The sequence below is a fragment of the Xenopus tropicalis genome, chromosome 8, assembly GCF_000004195.4.
Source record: "Xenopus tropicalis strain Nigerian chromosome 8, UCB_Xtro_10.0, whole genome shotgun sequence".
NCBI classification, from domain to species: Eukaryota; Metazoa; Chordata; class Amphibia; order Anura; family Pipidae; genus Xenopus; species Xenopus tropicalis.
Window position 1 is genome coordinate 46,863,955 of NC_030684.2, and position 16,685 is coordinate 46,880,639.

The following is a 16,685-nucleotide window of genomic DNA, read 5'->3' on the forward strand; positions in this document are numbered from 1 at the left end:
TGCACGCTCAGCTGGGATCCCTCACCTCCTTATTATGCCCAAATTGCTTCATCAGCCAAGGAGACAATCCAGAAACTGAGGAGCTACAAGAACACTCTAAAGTGGAAGAAGCACTTAACTCTGTCATTGCTAACAGCCTTGGGACCCTTACTTGTTGCTCTGCTATCCCAGTGACCCACCATGTGCTGCCAGTATCCCCCCTGCTTGGCTCTGCTGCTGCTGCTGCTACAGGGGCTGCTCTGCGCTGCAGGTAAGTGGCCACGGCAGGTGCCGGCTTCTGGTTGGTTCTGCCTCTGTTTGTCCAGTTGGTTTAGTGCCCAGGGTTTCAGAATGGAATGGGCTGCCAAGTGCTGTAGGTGGTTTTGTAGGTGGCAAACAGATGGGTTTTACCTGAGGTTCAAGGCGTTGCTGTGATTTTGGAAGAGAAAAGGATAACTGTCAGATTACTGATTGCTTGATAGTAATTGGTGTATTTTTGGGCATTTATCCTGGCCATAAGAGAGTTAAGAGAGAGTGAAACACAGAGTATAGTAGTTGGCCAGTGCTGGGAGATGGGCTGGTGCCATAGAATGCGGGCTGCTTGGGCTGCTGGCTCTGCGCTAAGTGATTGGGGGGTGATGTTCAGAAGGATGGGATCTCAGGCAGCTGCTACAGTATCCAAGCCTCCTGCACTGCACTGGAACCCGTGAACGCTGCTATTAACTGTGTATCTGTATTTCTGTATGTTTATGGTTTTACATGATGGGCTAGTCACTTACATACAGGGGCAGTGCAGTAGTTGCGCTTCATGTGTGGTACTGTCCCTTGCTTATGGGTCAATAGTCACTGAAATTGTCCTGCACATTTCACCATCATCTATCTGTCTGTCTGTCTGTCTATCCATCTATCTGTCTGTCTGTCTGTCTGTCTATCTATCTATCTGTCTGTCTATCTATCTATCTATCTATCTATCTATCTATCATCTATCTATCTATCTATCTATCGATTTATCTATCTGTCTGTCTATCTAGCTATCGATTTATCTATCTGTCTGTTTATCTAGCTATAGATTTATCTATCTGTCTGTCTGTCTCTATCTACCCATAAATGCATTGTGCAAATTTTTGCCGTTTTGCAGATTTTTGGCTGAAGCATTCTGGGACAGATCGCTCATATCTAATTATTATATCTCATATCTAATATCTCCCTTGCTAATGGGTCAATAGTCGCTGAAATCGTCCTGCACTTTTCCTTGTCTATCTGTCTCTCTGTCTGTATCATCTATCATCTATCTGTCTATCTATCTATCTATCTATCATCTTTCATCTATCTCTCTCTCTCTCTCTCTCTCTCTCTCTCTCTCTATATATATATATATCTATCTATCTATATCTATCATCTATCTATCTATCTATCTATCTATCTATCTATCTATCTATCTATCTATCATCTATCTATCATCTATCTATCTATCTATCTATCTATCATCTATCTATCTATCTATCTATCTATCTATCTATCTATCTATCATCATCTATGTCTACCTCTATTCTACCTCTGTCTCTAATACAATGTTTGTGTACAGTATCTTTATATCACGTCTGTTATCACCCTCTTTTTCATTTTGCCAGTCTCTCTTCGCCCATCTCTCTCTTTTACTGGCAACCCAGTCCGGTTAATGGATAAGAAAGAGATATTAATATGATTGCCCTGTGGCACACATACAGCCCAGCCTCAGAGATGGACACCTGGCTATACCGCTAGGCTAGCATTTATATTCACTTTGCAGAGATGCAAAAATGCACAGAAGCACCACAATTTCAGCCAATAATATGTAACTGGTTTATTACTTATTTATTAATGAAGATAATTCAGTATTCGACCAAATATCTGGCTGACATAACTTACACTGGACCCGGACTTCTTGTTGGGACACTATTATATAGGCTTGTAGGCACAATGTACAGTACACCCTTGCCCTGCCTACAATATAGTATCCCTGAAATGACCTATTTGTTCCACTCTCTGCAATATCACGTCATCCTGTTTGTTTTCCTTTATAGATAGACCTATTTCAGATATGGCATATTTTCATTTGCTTGGCTGCAATAGTCCTGTGTTCTCTGGATATGTTTCCAATTACCACGGGACGAGGGTTGGGGGACCAGAGCTGGAAGCTGTTTTTATAAATGACCTCCAGGTGGCGCTCCAATCCCCTAATTCGCTGTAGCGGTGCCTGGGATTGTTGCTGCATTATACCTTGGAAATAGACATGGTCTCATATTACTAGACTTGGTGCAAAAAACACTCACAAATGGACTAATCTTTTTCCCTGCAGGGATGGAAGAGTTAAACACTCCCTAGGTCATTTCCAGCAAAGTCCTGTAATCTACCTGTCAGGGTTACATCTCTCAGAGGGTGGAAAGTGTAGGGAATCTCTTGCAGTGTCCTTAATGCCAAGTGCTAAAGGCAGGGAAATGTGCCTTAAAGACACGGCTCCTGGCTGCTTCTGACGTATCTGCTTCCTCTTAGGTTCCTCTATAAAGAATCTTGCTTCCAGCCTACATCCCATAAGCCAGAACAGCACTGGCTATGACTCCAGAGATCTCAGCCTAGCACTTATTGGGACTGTGCAGCAGGGATATCCCCTGGGCTCTGCCTAGCGCTTATAGTGGCACAGTGTAGGGAGGAGGGGTAACCCTGTGTGCCAGCTGCAGGGGGAGAGTTGCTGCCCTGGGAAGGGGAGAGTTGCTGCCCTGGGAAGGGGGGAGTTGCTGCCCTGGGAAGGGGAGAGTTGCTGCCCTGGGAAGGGGGGAGTTGCTGCCCTGGGAAGGGGAGAGTTGCTGCCCTGGGAAGGGGAGAGTTGCTGCCCTGGGAAGGGGAGAGTTGCTGCCCTGAGGTGGGGGAGAGAAGTGTGGGCCGGGTGTGTGACCCAGTTCTGCTGCTCAGCACCTGCAGCCAGCGCAGCTTGTGATTCTGGGAGGCTGTCAGCTCTGCACCCTCAGCTGGGATCCCTCACCTCCTTATTATGCCCAAATTGCTTCATCAGCCAAGGAGACAATCCAGAAACTGAGGAGCTACAAGAACACTCTAAAGTGGAAGAAGCACTTAACTCTGTCATTGCTAACAGCCTTGGGACCCTTACTTGTTGCTCTGCTATCCCAGTGACCCACCATGTGCTGCCAGTGTCCCCCCTGCTTGGCTCTGCTGCTGCTGCTGCTACAGGGGCTGCTCTGCGCTGCAGGTAAGTGGCCACGGCGGGTGCCGGCTTCTGGTTGGTTCTGCCGCTGTTTGTCCAGTTGGTTTAGTGCCCAGGGTTTCAGAATGGAATGGGCTGCCAAGTGCTTTAGGTGGTTTTGTAGGTGGCAAACAGATGGGTTTTACCCGAGGTTCAAGGCGTTGCTGTGATTTTGGAAGAGAAAAGGATAACTGTCAGATTACTTATTGCTTGATAGTAATTGGTGTATTTTTGGGCATTTATCCTGGCCATAAGAGAGTTAAGAGAGAGTGAAACACAGAGTATAGTAGTTGGCCAGTGCTGGGAGATGGGCTGGTGCCATAGAATGCGGGCTGCTTGGGCTGCTGGCTCTGCGCTAAGTGATTGGGGGGTGATGTTCAGAAGGATGGGATCTCAGGCAGCTGCTACAGTATCCAAGCCTCCTGCACTGCACTGGAACCCGTGAACGCTGCTATTAACTGTGTATCTGTATTTCTGTATGTTTATGGTTTTACATGATGGGCTAGTCACTTACATACAGGGGCAGTGCAGTAGTTGCGCTTCATGTGTGGTACTGTCCCTTGCTTATGGGTCAATAGTCGCTGAAATCGTCCTGCACATTTCACCATCATCTATCTGTCTGTCTATCTATCATCTATCTATCTATCTATCTATCTATCTATCTATCTATCATCATCTGTCTGTCTGTCTCTATCCATAAATGCATTGATCACTCACTAATTATTATATCTCATATCTAATATCTCTGTTGCTAATTGGTCAATTGTCCCTGAAATCGTCCTGCACTTTTCCCTGTCTGTCTATCATCTATCTATCATTTATCTATCTATCTATCTATCTATCATCTATCTATCTATCTATCTATCTATCTATCATCTATCATCTATCTATCAATCTATCATCTATCTATCAATCTATCTATCATCTATCTATGTCTACCTCTATTCTACCTCTGTCTCTAATACAATGTTTGTGTACAATGTCTTTATATCACGTCTGTTATCACCCTCTTTTTCATTTTGCCAGTCTCTCTTCACCCATCTCTCTCTTCTACTGGCAACCCAGTCCGGTTAATGGATAAGAAAGAGATATTAATATGATTGCCCTGTGGCACACATACAGCCCAGCCTCAGAGATGGACACCTGGCTATACCGCTAGGCTAGCATTTATATTCACTTTGCAGAGATGCAAAAATGCACAGAAGCACCACAATTTCAGCCAATAATATGTAATTGACCAAATATTCGACCAAATATCTGGCTGACGTAACTTACACTGGACCCGGACTTTTTGTTGGGACACTATTATATAGGCTTGTAGGCATAATGTACAGTGCACCCTTGCCCTGTCTGCAATATAGTATCCCTGAAATGACCTATTTGTTCCATTCTCTGCAGTATCACGTCATCCTGTTTGTTTTCTTTTATAGATAGAGCTATTTCAGATATGGCATATTTTCATTTGCTTGGCTGCAATAGTTCTGTGTTCCCTGGATATGTTTCCAATTACCGAGGGGTGGGGGACCAGAGCTGGAAGCTGTTTTTATACATAACCTCCAGGTGGCGCTCCAATCCCCTAATTTGCTGTAGCGGTGCCTGGGAGTGTAAAGGTGCGCTGTGTGCGGGCTGGAGCAGTGTGGCACAGGTGCATCTGGTCAAGCCAAACATTCCTACTGCACATCTGTGCCAATCTGGGGCCACACCCAAGCTGATAAGGGACAAGGATTTGAGCCTCTCATGAAGGGACAATGACCCTATTTTACAACTAACAAAATGAGTGACTTTATATAGCAAATTGCAAATCATCCACAAATGTATCTCTGACAAAGCAAGTTACAGGGTGAAATAACTTTACATTAAGACGTCTACAAACACTATAGTATTATATATGTACTGTGCCTGAAAACAATTTAGAACATTGGGGGGAAAAAAGTGTAGTTGTACTTTTTGTGGGTAGGGATTAGGGAAGTGTGATTTTACTCTTACTGCACTGCTGCCTGGAAAGTCTTTCCCTGATTTAGCTACCAAGAAAGCTTAGCTAAACCAAAGGACCAGTAAACTTATAAAATGCTTATTATATAGTGAATGTAATACTATTAGGGCGTTTAATAATATAATATTATATTAATAAGTTAATGTTAAGTGTAGGATAAAACAGAGGCTTTTTCATGCATTTACAATGTACACTGAACATGTAAATCACATATACTGTGATGATATGCATATTTTTAATTGCAGCTAAATGCATTTTTGCAAGTAACAAACACAGACTTTTACTATATTGTCTAATGCATGTCAAGTGTAAGAAAATGTAGCATGTTGCATCTAATAAAACACAATAAAGTACAAATGCAATAAAATACAACTCTAAGGGGCCCATTTACTTACTCACGAACGGGCCGAATGTGTCCGATTGCGTTTTTTTCGTAATGATCGTTATTTTTGAGGAAAAACGCAAGTTTTTCGTAGCCATTCCGAAAGTTGCGATTTTTTCGTAGCGTTAAAACTTGCGCAAAAAGTTGCGATTTTTTTCGTAGTGTTAAAACTTACGCAAAATGTCGCGCCTTTTAAGTTTTAACGCTACGAAAAAAGCGCAACTTTTCGCGCAAGTTTTAACGCTACGAAAAAATCGCAACTTTCGGAATGGCTACGAAAAACTCGCGTTTTTTCGCGCAAATCGTATTGGTAACGAAAAAGTCGCGATAATTTCCGAAAAGTCGTAAAGGCGCCGAAAAAATCGCAAAAAATACGAAAAAGTCGCAAAATGTTCGTTTTCCAATCGGAATTTTTCCAATTCGGTCGGAATTCGTGTCTTAGTAAATCAGCCCCTAAATGTTTTTGACTACAATAAGGCAGAATATAATGGAATCAATGGGTTTAGGTGCACTTAAACCTGCATCTCAAAAGTGTTCCATTTCTTTATATAAAAAAAACTATACAGGTATGGGACCTGTTATCCAGAATACTCGCGACCTGGGGTTTTCCGGATAAAGGATCTTTCCATAATTTGGATCTCCATAACTTAAGTCTGCTAAAATAATTCAAATATTGAATAAACACAATAGGATTGTTTTGCCTCCAATAAGGATTAATTATATCTTAGTTGGGATCAAGTACAAGGTACTGTTTTATTATTACAGAGAAAAAGGAAATTATTTTTAAAAATTTGAATTATCTGCTTATAATGGAGTCTATGGGACTTGGCCTTTCCATAACTTTCTGGATAACAGGTTCCAGATAAGGGATCCCATACCTGTATTGTTATAGTATGATCATGCATTTACTTCTAATTCACAAAGAATCTTTACCAATTTTATGTAGAGGATTTATTATTACATGTACTATTTTGTGATGCTGATTATTCTAAATGAGTAAACTTTGCCTATCCACATTGTGTGTACAGTAATGTATGCCAGTTCTTTTCTTGGATATTGCAATTTAGCCTTTTTTATCACCAAAAAGGATTTTGGAATGCCCCATGCTAAACTGAATTTAGTTATAAAATAAGGCTGAATCAGCACACCCTAAATAATCAGTCTGTAAGTAAATTGGTATTTATAAAGGTAATTAAGTCTGCTTTATATTTGCAGCATATTTCCCATGGAAAATACAACATTCTTGGAGTCGCAAACAATTTAGTGAGCAAGCCTTGGCTGCCGTTAGTTTACAGATTCATTGCTGGCATAGATTGTACATATTTTAAAGTGTTTGCTGTCTTCTGGGATTTTAACAGGCATCATTAACAGTTTCTTCTGTACTATTAAGTCACTAAACCCGTAAGGGATCATGTGAAATGCTGCTTGCTATATATTCTGTCTATTTCAACTGCATTCCTTTTTATATTAGAAGCATAGCAAAGGATGATCCAATTGGTCAGTCTGACTTAGTAACTGCAAAGACATATAGGGTTTGATTCACTAAAGGTCGATAAGCGTTATCACATGGTTTTTTGCATTCAAATTGACGCGATAAATAACAACTGATTCCTCAAATTAATTTTGCATGCGTTAAATCACGCGCTACTGCAATGCATTAATTTTAACACATGCATTAATTTGCGCGTAGAAATAATACTAACGCATGATTCACAAACACATATGAAGCGTTAAACACGCTAAATATCGCATTAGTCTGTGCGAAGAACACCTACTTGGGGCAGGCGGTATTAAAGGAAATTGTGGTTCGTGAGCTTTTGGCAACACAACATGGACATTGCAGTGGGATTTTTTCAAGTCTGTGTTGGCCCTAGAGTGATGCATCCTCCAGTTTTCAGGGAAATGGCCATTTTCAGAAACGTAGTTTTACAAACGTAATGGTTACGTGTGTTAAATCGTGCGCTAATATAGCAAGCAGCGAAATATGGCGCGCAACTGGAATTAACGCACGTGTGGAAAATAACGCAAGAAAAACACTCACCGCGACTTAAATAACGCAAACAACATCACGTCTTAATTTTGATGCCTGTCCTTTTAGTGAATCAGGCGTTAAGTCGCGGAAAATAAGAAGCGATAACATTTTTAACGCATGCTATAAATAGCGTTCGCTTTAACGCACTTTAGTGAATCAACCCCACAGTTTCTATTTGTGGCTCATAGCTAATAACATTTTTAATACTTCCTTAAGCTCATGGTACTGCCGTGCAGTTTCCAACAATAGCATAAAGAAGAAAAAATCATTACCTTGTAGTATTAATGATGAGTAACCTTGCGATAGGGTGAATATTAAGACGGTGGTGTAAGTAAATGGGCAATGATAAATGTAGCTTGGTGTCAATGTATATGCAGAAATACATCTAGTGTGGAGGTACAGAGTGAGCTTGGTTACTTTGGGAAGTGATACAGCAGACCTAATGTTTACCATAAGTAACATTTTGTTGAGAATTTTCTTACCCTTTAAGATATTGAAACAAGCTGGGGGAAGTATCAAATCACCATTTTACCTAGCCACACCTAGATAACTGAATTATAACAGTGAGACTGTTTGGCTATGGGCAAGGCTGTCAGACCCCTAGAGTGTTGTGGTTTGAATATGGAATTGTTGGATAATTAGATTTTCCGCAACTTTGGTAGGGTTATTGTCAAGTCACCACCTGCATGAGGCCAGGATTCAAACCCTGTTAAGTAGTACATAGTAGCAATGGGATCCGTTATCTGCAAAAATATTATCCGGAAAGCTCCAAATTACCAAAGTACCATGAACTTGCTCCTAAATAATATATAATTAATCCATATTAGTGGCAAAACAAACCTATTTGGTTTATTAAATGCTTAAATTATTTTTTAGTAGACAAAGTATGGAGATCCAAATTACAGAAAGTCCCCTTATCCGTAAAAAACCCCAGATCTTTAGCATTCTGGGTAACAGGTCCCATACCTGTATAAAACTGCAAATATGTTTTGGCTGAAAATAGAAAAAACAGTGCTGGCACTATTCTAGCTATCTAAGCAACATCTTGCCAGTGAACATGCAGTATAGCACAGAACAAAATAAGTCTGGAAGATGTGCTGGTACATAATGGGTTAAGGCTTACAGATAAAAGCTATAGCTGCACCTATTTGAAACAAATCGACATTGTGATCGGTACACTTTTAACAAGAATTAACATTTGCAAAATTAGCTTTAGCATATTCTAATGCTGATCTGTGTAGAGATTCATTGTCCTATTGTGCTGTCGCTACAACTGTTTTTTTTCATGTTGTCCTGCCAGTCTCGGTCACTAGGAAAGACCAATTGCAGCTACTTGCGGCTTTCAAGCCAAACAAAAGTTGCCAAAGTGAATGCTCCCTGAAGTTAATAACAGTCTGTGTAGAACATGCTCCTTCAAATGGTGTCTGTAGGCGTGTGTGTGTTAAGGTTGCACAATTTTTCAAGGAAGTTCCTTGGTAAGCAGTAAGCAAATTCCATGTGAGTTGTTGCTTGCCTCTTGTAAAATCTCGTTGTTTACTATGTGACAATGACAATAAAGATATATTCTATTATATTCTATTCTAGATAGATGTCAGTGTGTATCACAATACTGCGCCTGCCATCTGTAATGCAGATTTTCTTTTTGGAGTATTCATGGAAGATCATCTGTAAAGCCTGCAACTGTATTATTTAGCAGCTCAGCAATCTTTTTAGCTATATTTTGCACACCCCCAAATGTTTTATTTAGTTGTGAAACAAAGTTTTGGACATTTGGTACTGAGAGACAAGTGTTTATGTCCTTTGTTAGCTTGTACTGTATATTAACATTGCTGGGGCAAAACGGGGCTAGGAAGCAATAGGAAAGAAATTCCCGCATCCAGGACCCATGGTTGCCCCTCTTAGAACAAGAGCACTATGTGTGCAGAATTTGTATGTACTGCCTGCTTTATTTGGGTGTCACCCTCATCTGGGCCATAGATGAGGAAATAGATTGTGAGCGCCACGCAGGCGCCGGGTGTCAGTACTATAATAAAAAAGATTGAGGACCATTTCTAGGGCGATATGAATATATGTACATCATGATTACTAGATTAAAACACAAGAGGAAGATGATTCCAAGGGAGTAATGTGATAAGTGAGCGTTTGCATCATTTCAAGTAACCCACAGCAATCTGTCAGTAGGTAGCATATACTTTTCTAAATTTCTTGTTAGTTGCTATGGGTTACTAGACCTGGTCACTGGGAATGTATTGTATTACACGATAGGTCATCTGCATTTACTCCTACTCTTCACTATATGTGTATGAATTAATCCATGCCCTGAAGCCATACTATCACCGAATCACCCTGTTTAGGGTGGGTTTCTCTCCTAGAATGCCTGCCAGGCGGTAAAAGCACCATCAGGAACTAATGGAGAATAGCTATACTAGGCTGAAAAAATTCCACTCTTCAATTCCTGTTTTGTTATTTGCTCTGATTATGTAAATGACGAAATAGCAATTATCAGGACAGAAGCTGCCTTATATTTCTAATCCCTTTAAATATTCATATGTCTGTGTGTGTGATATGTACATTCCCTTAGAAGCATATAGAAAGTCAACCCCAAACTGGCTGTGCAGGCTTGTTCTACAAGGGCCACTCTGCCAGCTCCGCCAACTGCCACAGGCTTAATGGGCAGAAGCCAGCTACAGAGCATGTAAGTTCATTCCTCGGGTAAGCTCTTGGCACTTAAGCTTATGGAAAACACCAGCTGTACCTGTTATGTGAAAACAAAAACTGCACAGACAGCCTACTCACAGAAACTCTGCCCCCATGTGGACTTTTAAGCTGAGCCATAGTTCGAATCCTTGTGGCATGGGGGTATTATGTTAATTATTTTGGACCTCACATGAAAATATTCTACTACTGCATTGGGAAACATGATAGATTTCTCATCTGCACTCCAGTCAGAACACCATGCACACGCTACACACTTGCCTCCCCTTCCAGTGAGCAACTTCTGGGCCTGCTCTTACTATTGCTAATGCCTCAGAGATTAGTGCAGGATGTTTCTTTTATATGAGAAACAGCTATTTTAACATTTGTCACTTTTCAGTAAACCAACTTTAACAACCCTTTAGATGCCAGGGAGTTTATAAGCATATAGCTTCCCCGGAATTATACCTACATATGGTGAGTATAGTACCAGCCAGAAGCAGACTGAAAGGGTTGGTACAGTAGCTGCAGCAGCAGCACCACTCACCAGAAAGGTTATTAAAGCACTATTTCCATGAATGTTTAACTGAACTAATTTATACTTGGGCAGAAACTCAGGAGGAAATAAAAAAAAAATGTAATTGGTGTTTTAAGTTAGGCAGACGTTTGCCCGGAGGCGCCAATGTTTTGTAGTAGTTGTTAGAGATACATGAATTTCTGTTTGTCAACCAGCTGTGGTTTGGCAGTATAAGGCCTAATGCATACTAGCGACTTTATGTGATGTGATTCCCAGTTGGAACTGGACTGAGTCAGCCCGTCAGAGACAGTAGATGCATAATGCAGCTTTACTTGCTGTGCTCAGTTGCGCCAGGACCCAGTGTGTGGCCCCTTTATTTCTAATCCAACCTGCATATCTCCAGCTATAACTAGTTCAACAAAAGCTGGAGGTGGCATGATCTAGAGCCCTCATATGAAATATTTTTGTTGCAAATCATCTCCTGAAAAGTGATACCTTTCTTGGGTTCAGTGGAGTTTTTTCACAAACTGCTGGAGGCAAAACTTATCAATACTATTTTCATTGCCTTTTCAAGCTAATATTTTTGCTGCTTTCTCCCAAAACAAAAGTTACACTGTGAAAGCATATGTTTTAATACAAATGGGCATTTCTGGGCTTTTTGGGATGAACATGAGGGGGGCAAAACCTATGGGGCATCTTAGAAAATTCTTGAGGCAACATCACTTCACCAGGGAAATGTATTTACCAACCATACATAACACATTAATGATTGGGGTTATATATCCTGTAAATTATATCCTTGTGCTTGTGATGTCATCAGGTATAATCAGTTCTTTATTATTTGATTTCTGTCCCATGACTCATTAAAACATTATTATAATAAATAATGCACCCCCTGTTGTTAAATATGAGTATATTAGAAGTCACCTCAGAGTTCCATTACCTGTATAAAAGCACTCGGCTTCCAGCCTCCGGCTGCCTCGTGCTTTTATACGGTCATGCAACTCCTTGGTGACTAAATCCTTATATTTTACAATAGGGGGGTACGTTATTCACTATAAGATCCAGAATTGTGTTTTGCAGCTTAAGGAATTATTACTATACAATATAAAGTGAGATCAATTACATTCAGGGTCACATATTTTCTAGAACACGGTATAGAATCTTTGCCTTGGGATGACATTTTCTTTTCAATCGCCCTGTTTTCAGCCATTTATCCACCTAAATTTTCTGGGTCACTAAAGACCCCTGCATTATTTTCTTTTTCTTTTTTTTCAATTGTTAGTTAACCTTTAAACACTCTAGACATATGTATCAAATTGCAATGTGCTAAACTTTCAAAAATAAATGACAAATGTTATTTCCTATGTAGAGAATGGCATCATAGTAATAATATTTACTGTATATACTGCTTTTATTCATTCTGACTCAAAGTGCTTTACAGTTTATCAACATTTAAAGAGATATTTGTTTTTTCAATGAAATAACATTTACTACTGTCAAATGAGGAGTGAACTGGAGACTTTCACAATTTAAATATGTCCAAAGAGTGTGCTTCTAACATTATTGACTCCAAAAACATACAGACAGGTCAGCTGGCTCTTGATAAAATTGGTCCAACATGTGTAAATGGGATAGGGACCTTAGATTGAAAGTTCCACTAGAGCAGGGACTGCTGTGATTGATGTATAATCACTGCAAAGCACTACAGAATGTGTTGGTGGTATAGCAATTGGTTATGATAATAATAAAATATATCATATCTCATCTCCTCAGATTGAAGTTCCACAAGGGATCCTGGCTGTACTTACATGCAGCCACTCCATTGGCATAGATAAATGTTATAGCTTTTGCTAACTATTGAAAGTAGTAAAATTCAGCAACTTTGAGAGATCATACCCAGCCCATACAAGTTTATTGTTAGTAAGTCTGCTTTAAGTAGCTCGATCTGAAACTGAATGTGAACCACACTTGCACTTTACTCAGTCACTGTGCCCTACAGAACCTTGTTCAGCAAGGAAGTCTATTGGTTATTGGCATGTGCATTCGAATTGCCTATTAGCTATAACCGTCAGTGTGACCCTCTTAAAATCTGAGTTTCCTATAAGTTGCTGGGTCAGCTGTATCTCTGTTAGAGACAAGAACCTTTTCAGAGGCCAAAATGCCATGTACTAAACCAACACCCCATATGAACAATCACAAGCATTTTCCCTTTTTCTATGAAAGCACTTTATTTAGCATTAAATAGTTAAATCATCGCATTCTCTGCCAGTTTTCCACTACAGTTGATGTTTTTATTAGAGAAATAAATATTAGTGTTGTTTTTCACCGGGTAAAATGATACAAAATTGCAGTTATTTATACCACAGATAATGGTTGCGTTTGTTCTCGGATCATTTTGGCTAACTCTCAGACCTCAGAATGCTGGAAGACACATGATACATTTCTCCACGTTACCCTCTGGGTGGTTAGTGCCAGCTTCATCAGGAAAGGAACTGTTTTCACATTGCTGCTAAAGGCTCTTGCATTTCCACCTAGATTCTCTCAGCCCTTCCTGTGTTTCTGGCCAGCGTGTGGGAAAGATGCTGCTAAGGAAGTGCACAGGCTGTTTGCACAAGAACGCTAGGATTGTTCTCTGTCTCAGGGTCACAATAATGGGACCCCAAAGATGTTGTGTGCCGAGCCAGCAGTCCTGAGTTCTGTGCATTCAAAGGGATCTATTTATCAAAGTCTTATCAGGAACCAAAAAAGCAAATCAAAACATTTGCTTAACCCTTCAACTTGGAAGCAAGCCTCAAGCGTATTCTGATAAGCCTCTGTAACCCTGGAACATTCTATCAACTGGAAAGCAAGGTTTCTGCCTTTGCCCATTCTTTTAACCCAGAATAACCTATGGGGAGGCAGGTTTTCTTGAAAGTCAGCAGGCCTCTTGCTGCTCATTCTGATGCTTCTTTTTAACCATAAATATCCAGTCAAATAGGATTTGTATGGTAAAATACACATGCATAATATGCGTGTTTACCCCAGCTACATTTCCACACATTACCCTTGCAATGATGTAATTACAAGTTTAAACAAATACCTGATGTCACCACAAAAATACACCTGTTAGGCAAAACGTAAACATTTGCACTTTAATAAATATGCATTCAAATGTCATAGACAATATTAAAGATATATGGAGACTGACTGCTATCTTATCAAATGGAGATCCTTCTGTTGGTAGACTCCCCAAACAAAATGTTCATCCCCCGAGCCAAAATTCCTAGTCTGAAATGGTAATGTGTAAAATTTATTGAATGTACTATTTGTGGCAATATTATTTATTTTAAAAGTATGTTTTTTTCTGTCCAAATATATTCTACCATTACAATCCTAGGACATGGTGTTTTCATTATATTTTCCTGGATTGCCTACTAGCTTTCCACACAGGCAGTTGGCAGTAATGCCTGCTTAAGTCCCCATAATAATCCAAACAATGGCATTTTACTTGGAGAAACCCCGGGAAGCCTATGAATGAGTTGTATCCTGTCTGTGAATACTAAAGTCCCTGTGGCTTCTATAAGGCTTTGTGCTCACACACAAACAAAGGGCGCGTGCACACATGCTAGGTTTCATCAGCCAATGAATGAGCAGAGCTGTGTCTTTTACTCCCACACTTCTTCCTGTTACAGAACATGCATAGTTTCCTGTCAGGTGATTAGTAAGTGACACACAGACCATCACAAAATGGTGGCTCAAGGTAATAGATGTAAAAAGGGATATGTCTATGCCAATTTGATTCTTTAATAGCTCATTGGGATATACAATGATCTGCTCCATTAAGAATGTATAGTTTTCTTTATAAAGGACAGATATCCTAGTATCTGGTTAATGTTCTAATGAAGGTGTTGTACTACACCAAAATGTTAACAGTTTTTCTGTACTTTATTCTATATCCAACTATATATATATAACTATAACTATATAAAGCAGAACAGTTCTTTGTTCACTACTTAAAATAGAGTGTAAAGGTCCATATACTCTGTCCATAAACATCTACTGTGGAAGCAAGCTGTTTCCAGTGCAATGGATTATGTTACTACTCACTCATTTCACTGTGAGTGAAATTTACTCACTACTAGATGTAACTGAGTGCCAAATCAGATTAATTTTAGGGCTCCCAAAACACACATTTCTCATTAATTAGGACCTCACTGGGCACTCTGCCCTCCTGGGCCCCCTGCACCCGCAGAGTTTACTTGTTATAGTTACACCCTTGCTGAGATTATCAATTGAACTGGACATTGTCTTGTATATGAGCATATTACAGCAATCATGCAGTGAAAGTGTGCACTGCATATATCCCAGCACCATCACATTTTCCTAAAACAAATAGCAGCTTTCACCCGGCAGCCATTTTCCTTTTGACATCATCAGAACTTACTTTGATAAATGTACTGTTTGGATTGAGCACTGTAATGGTTAAGCTGAGCTCAGGACAGGGGGTTAGGAGAAAAAGAACATGTTTCTCCAACAAAGTGCACTGATAGAGCAGAGTTTCTATAGAAATCAGCATTGCCATATCTTCTTTGGAGGGTGGTAATACAAATAACTGAGCATGCTCATTTAGCCAAGAGCAAAAGCAAATTCCTGAGGGAGGGGCTTGAGTGAATTAGAGTATAAGAAGGAATCCAAAGTGAGTAAGGGGATGCTGCAGCCTTACTATTAACCTTTGAACAATAGGAGAGGCAGGTGTTTAAAGATTTAAGAGGCTGTTCACTGATAAAAAAAAATTGTGAGGGGGGTTTACATGTCCTTTAACATACTTTTCTTAAAGTTGCTAAACCCAAGGGAGCTATTTTAAATATCATATGCATGCTGGGATACTAAAGATTAGTTGAGTAAACAAGTCTCACAATCTGGGTACTCTTTACATGTAATCCTGCCATTATACTGAATTTAGAATTGTAGCTTATTTTCCTTGAAGTCCTATAAATATATGTGAATCCCCAAGATTTTAATGAATCCCGAGTCCTACTCAAACAGTTCTCACACCTCTGCCTCTTGTTTTAGCTATCCGATTCACACACTCTTGCTAGTCACTCATAACTCTTCTGTTATAAATTACATTATAACGTTTAATGACAGCTTTCCAAGGGGCCTTTATAGACATTTGATGTGTTGATGTTGCAGTGTGTGTGGCTGGCTTGCAGGGCCAGTGAAAGATAATCTTCTCATAAGACAATTCCCCCAAATCTGTTTTCATTTTCAGTAATGTGCTGGGAGGTCAGTGTTAAGCATCCCACCCCCAAGTATAAAGGCACTTTCTGATCCTTAGTGAGCTGTCTCACAGTTATAATGAAATTCTCAGCTTGCTCAGCAGCAATTCCAGACAGAGGTCTGACCCGAACGGGCCCCAAACTGTGCCCCCATGTCATTCTTTACATTATATACACAGACACACACAAGCAACTTACTGCTTCTTCAATACAAATGTAATATAAATCTCTTTGATGAAAGAGGAGCTTTTGGAATCTGCTGGAGACCTCTGGGCCATCCCAAGGAAAAAAAAAGTTTTAGCTCTCAAACCAGGTTACAAAAAGTTCAAGAAATGTAGATTTTGTCTTTGTTTAAAGCAATGCTCACTAGGGGTTATGCAGTAACATTGAAAATAATATCCTTGTTCATTAACACATAACCAGTCAGTGATAAATATCCATCCTTCCAGCTGCACTAGGTTGGTTGGTATACGTTAGACAAATTTGTCCCATTCGACAGTGTTACAGAAACCCCACCTAAGCATCTAAAGAGGATCCAGGTGTGCTTCAGATACATGCTGCGTTGTACTTGTCACAAATACAAACATGC

At 40.0% G+C, this 16,685-nt stretch overlaps 1 protein-coding gene across 2 annotated transcripts in view; it reads left to right on the forward strand.

Annotated features, from left to right (window-relative positions):
- The first annotated feature begins 2,223 nt into the window (after positions 1 to 2,223).
- Positions 2,224 to 16,685, forward strand: part of kdrl (kinase insert domain receptor like) — a 136,896-nt gene continuing 122,434 nt past the window's right edge. For both annotated transcript variants that reach the window (XM_018096816.2, XM_031890779.1), the window contains exon 1: positions 2,224 to 3,223. In XM_018096816.2, the coding sequence (XP_017952305.2) occupies positions 3,154 to 3,223 (70 nt within the window). In that variant the 5' untranslated portion in view covers positions 2,224 to 3,153. The remainder of the gene's footprint in view (positions 3,224 to 16,685) is intronic.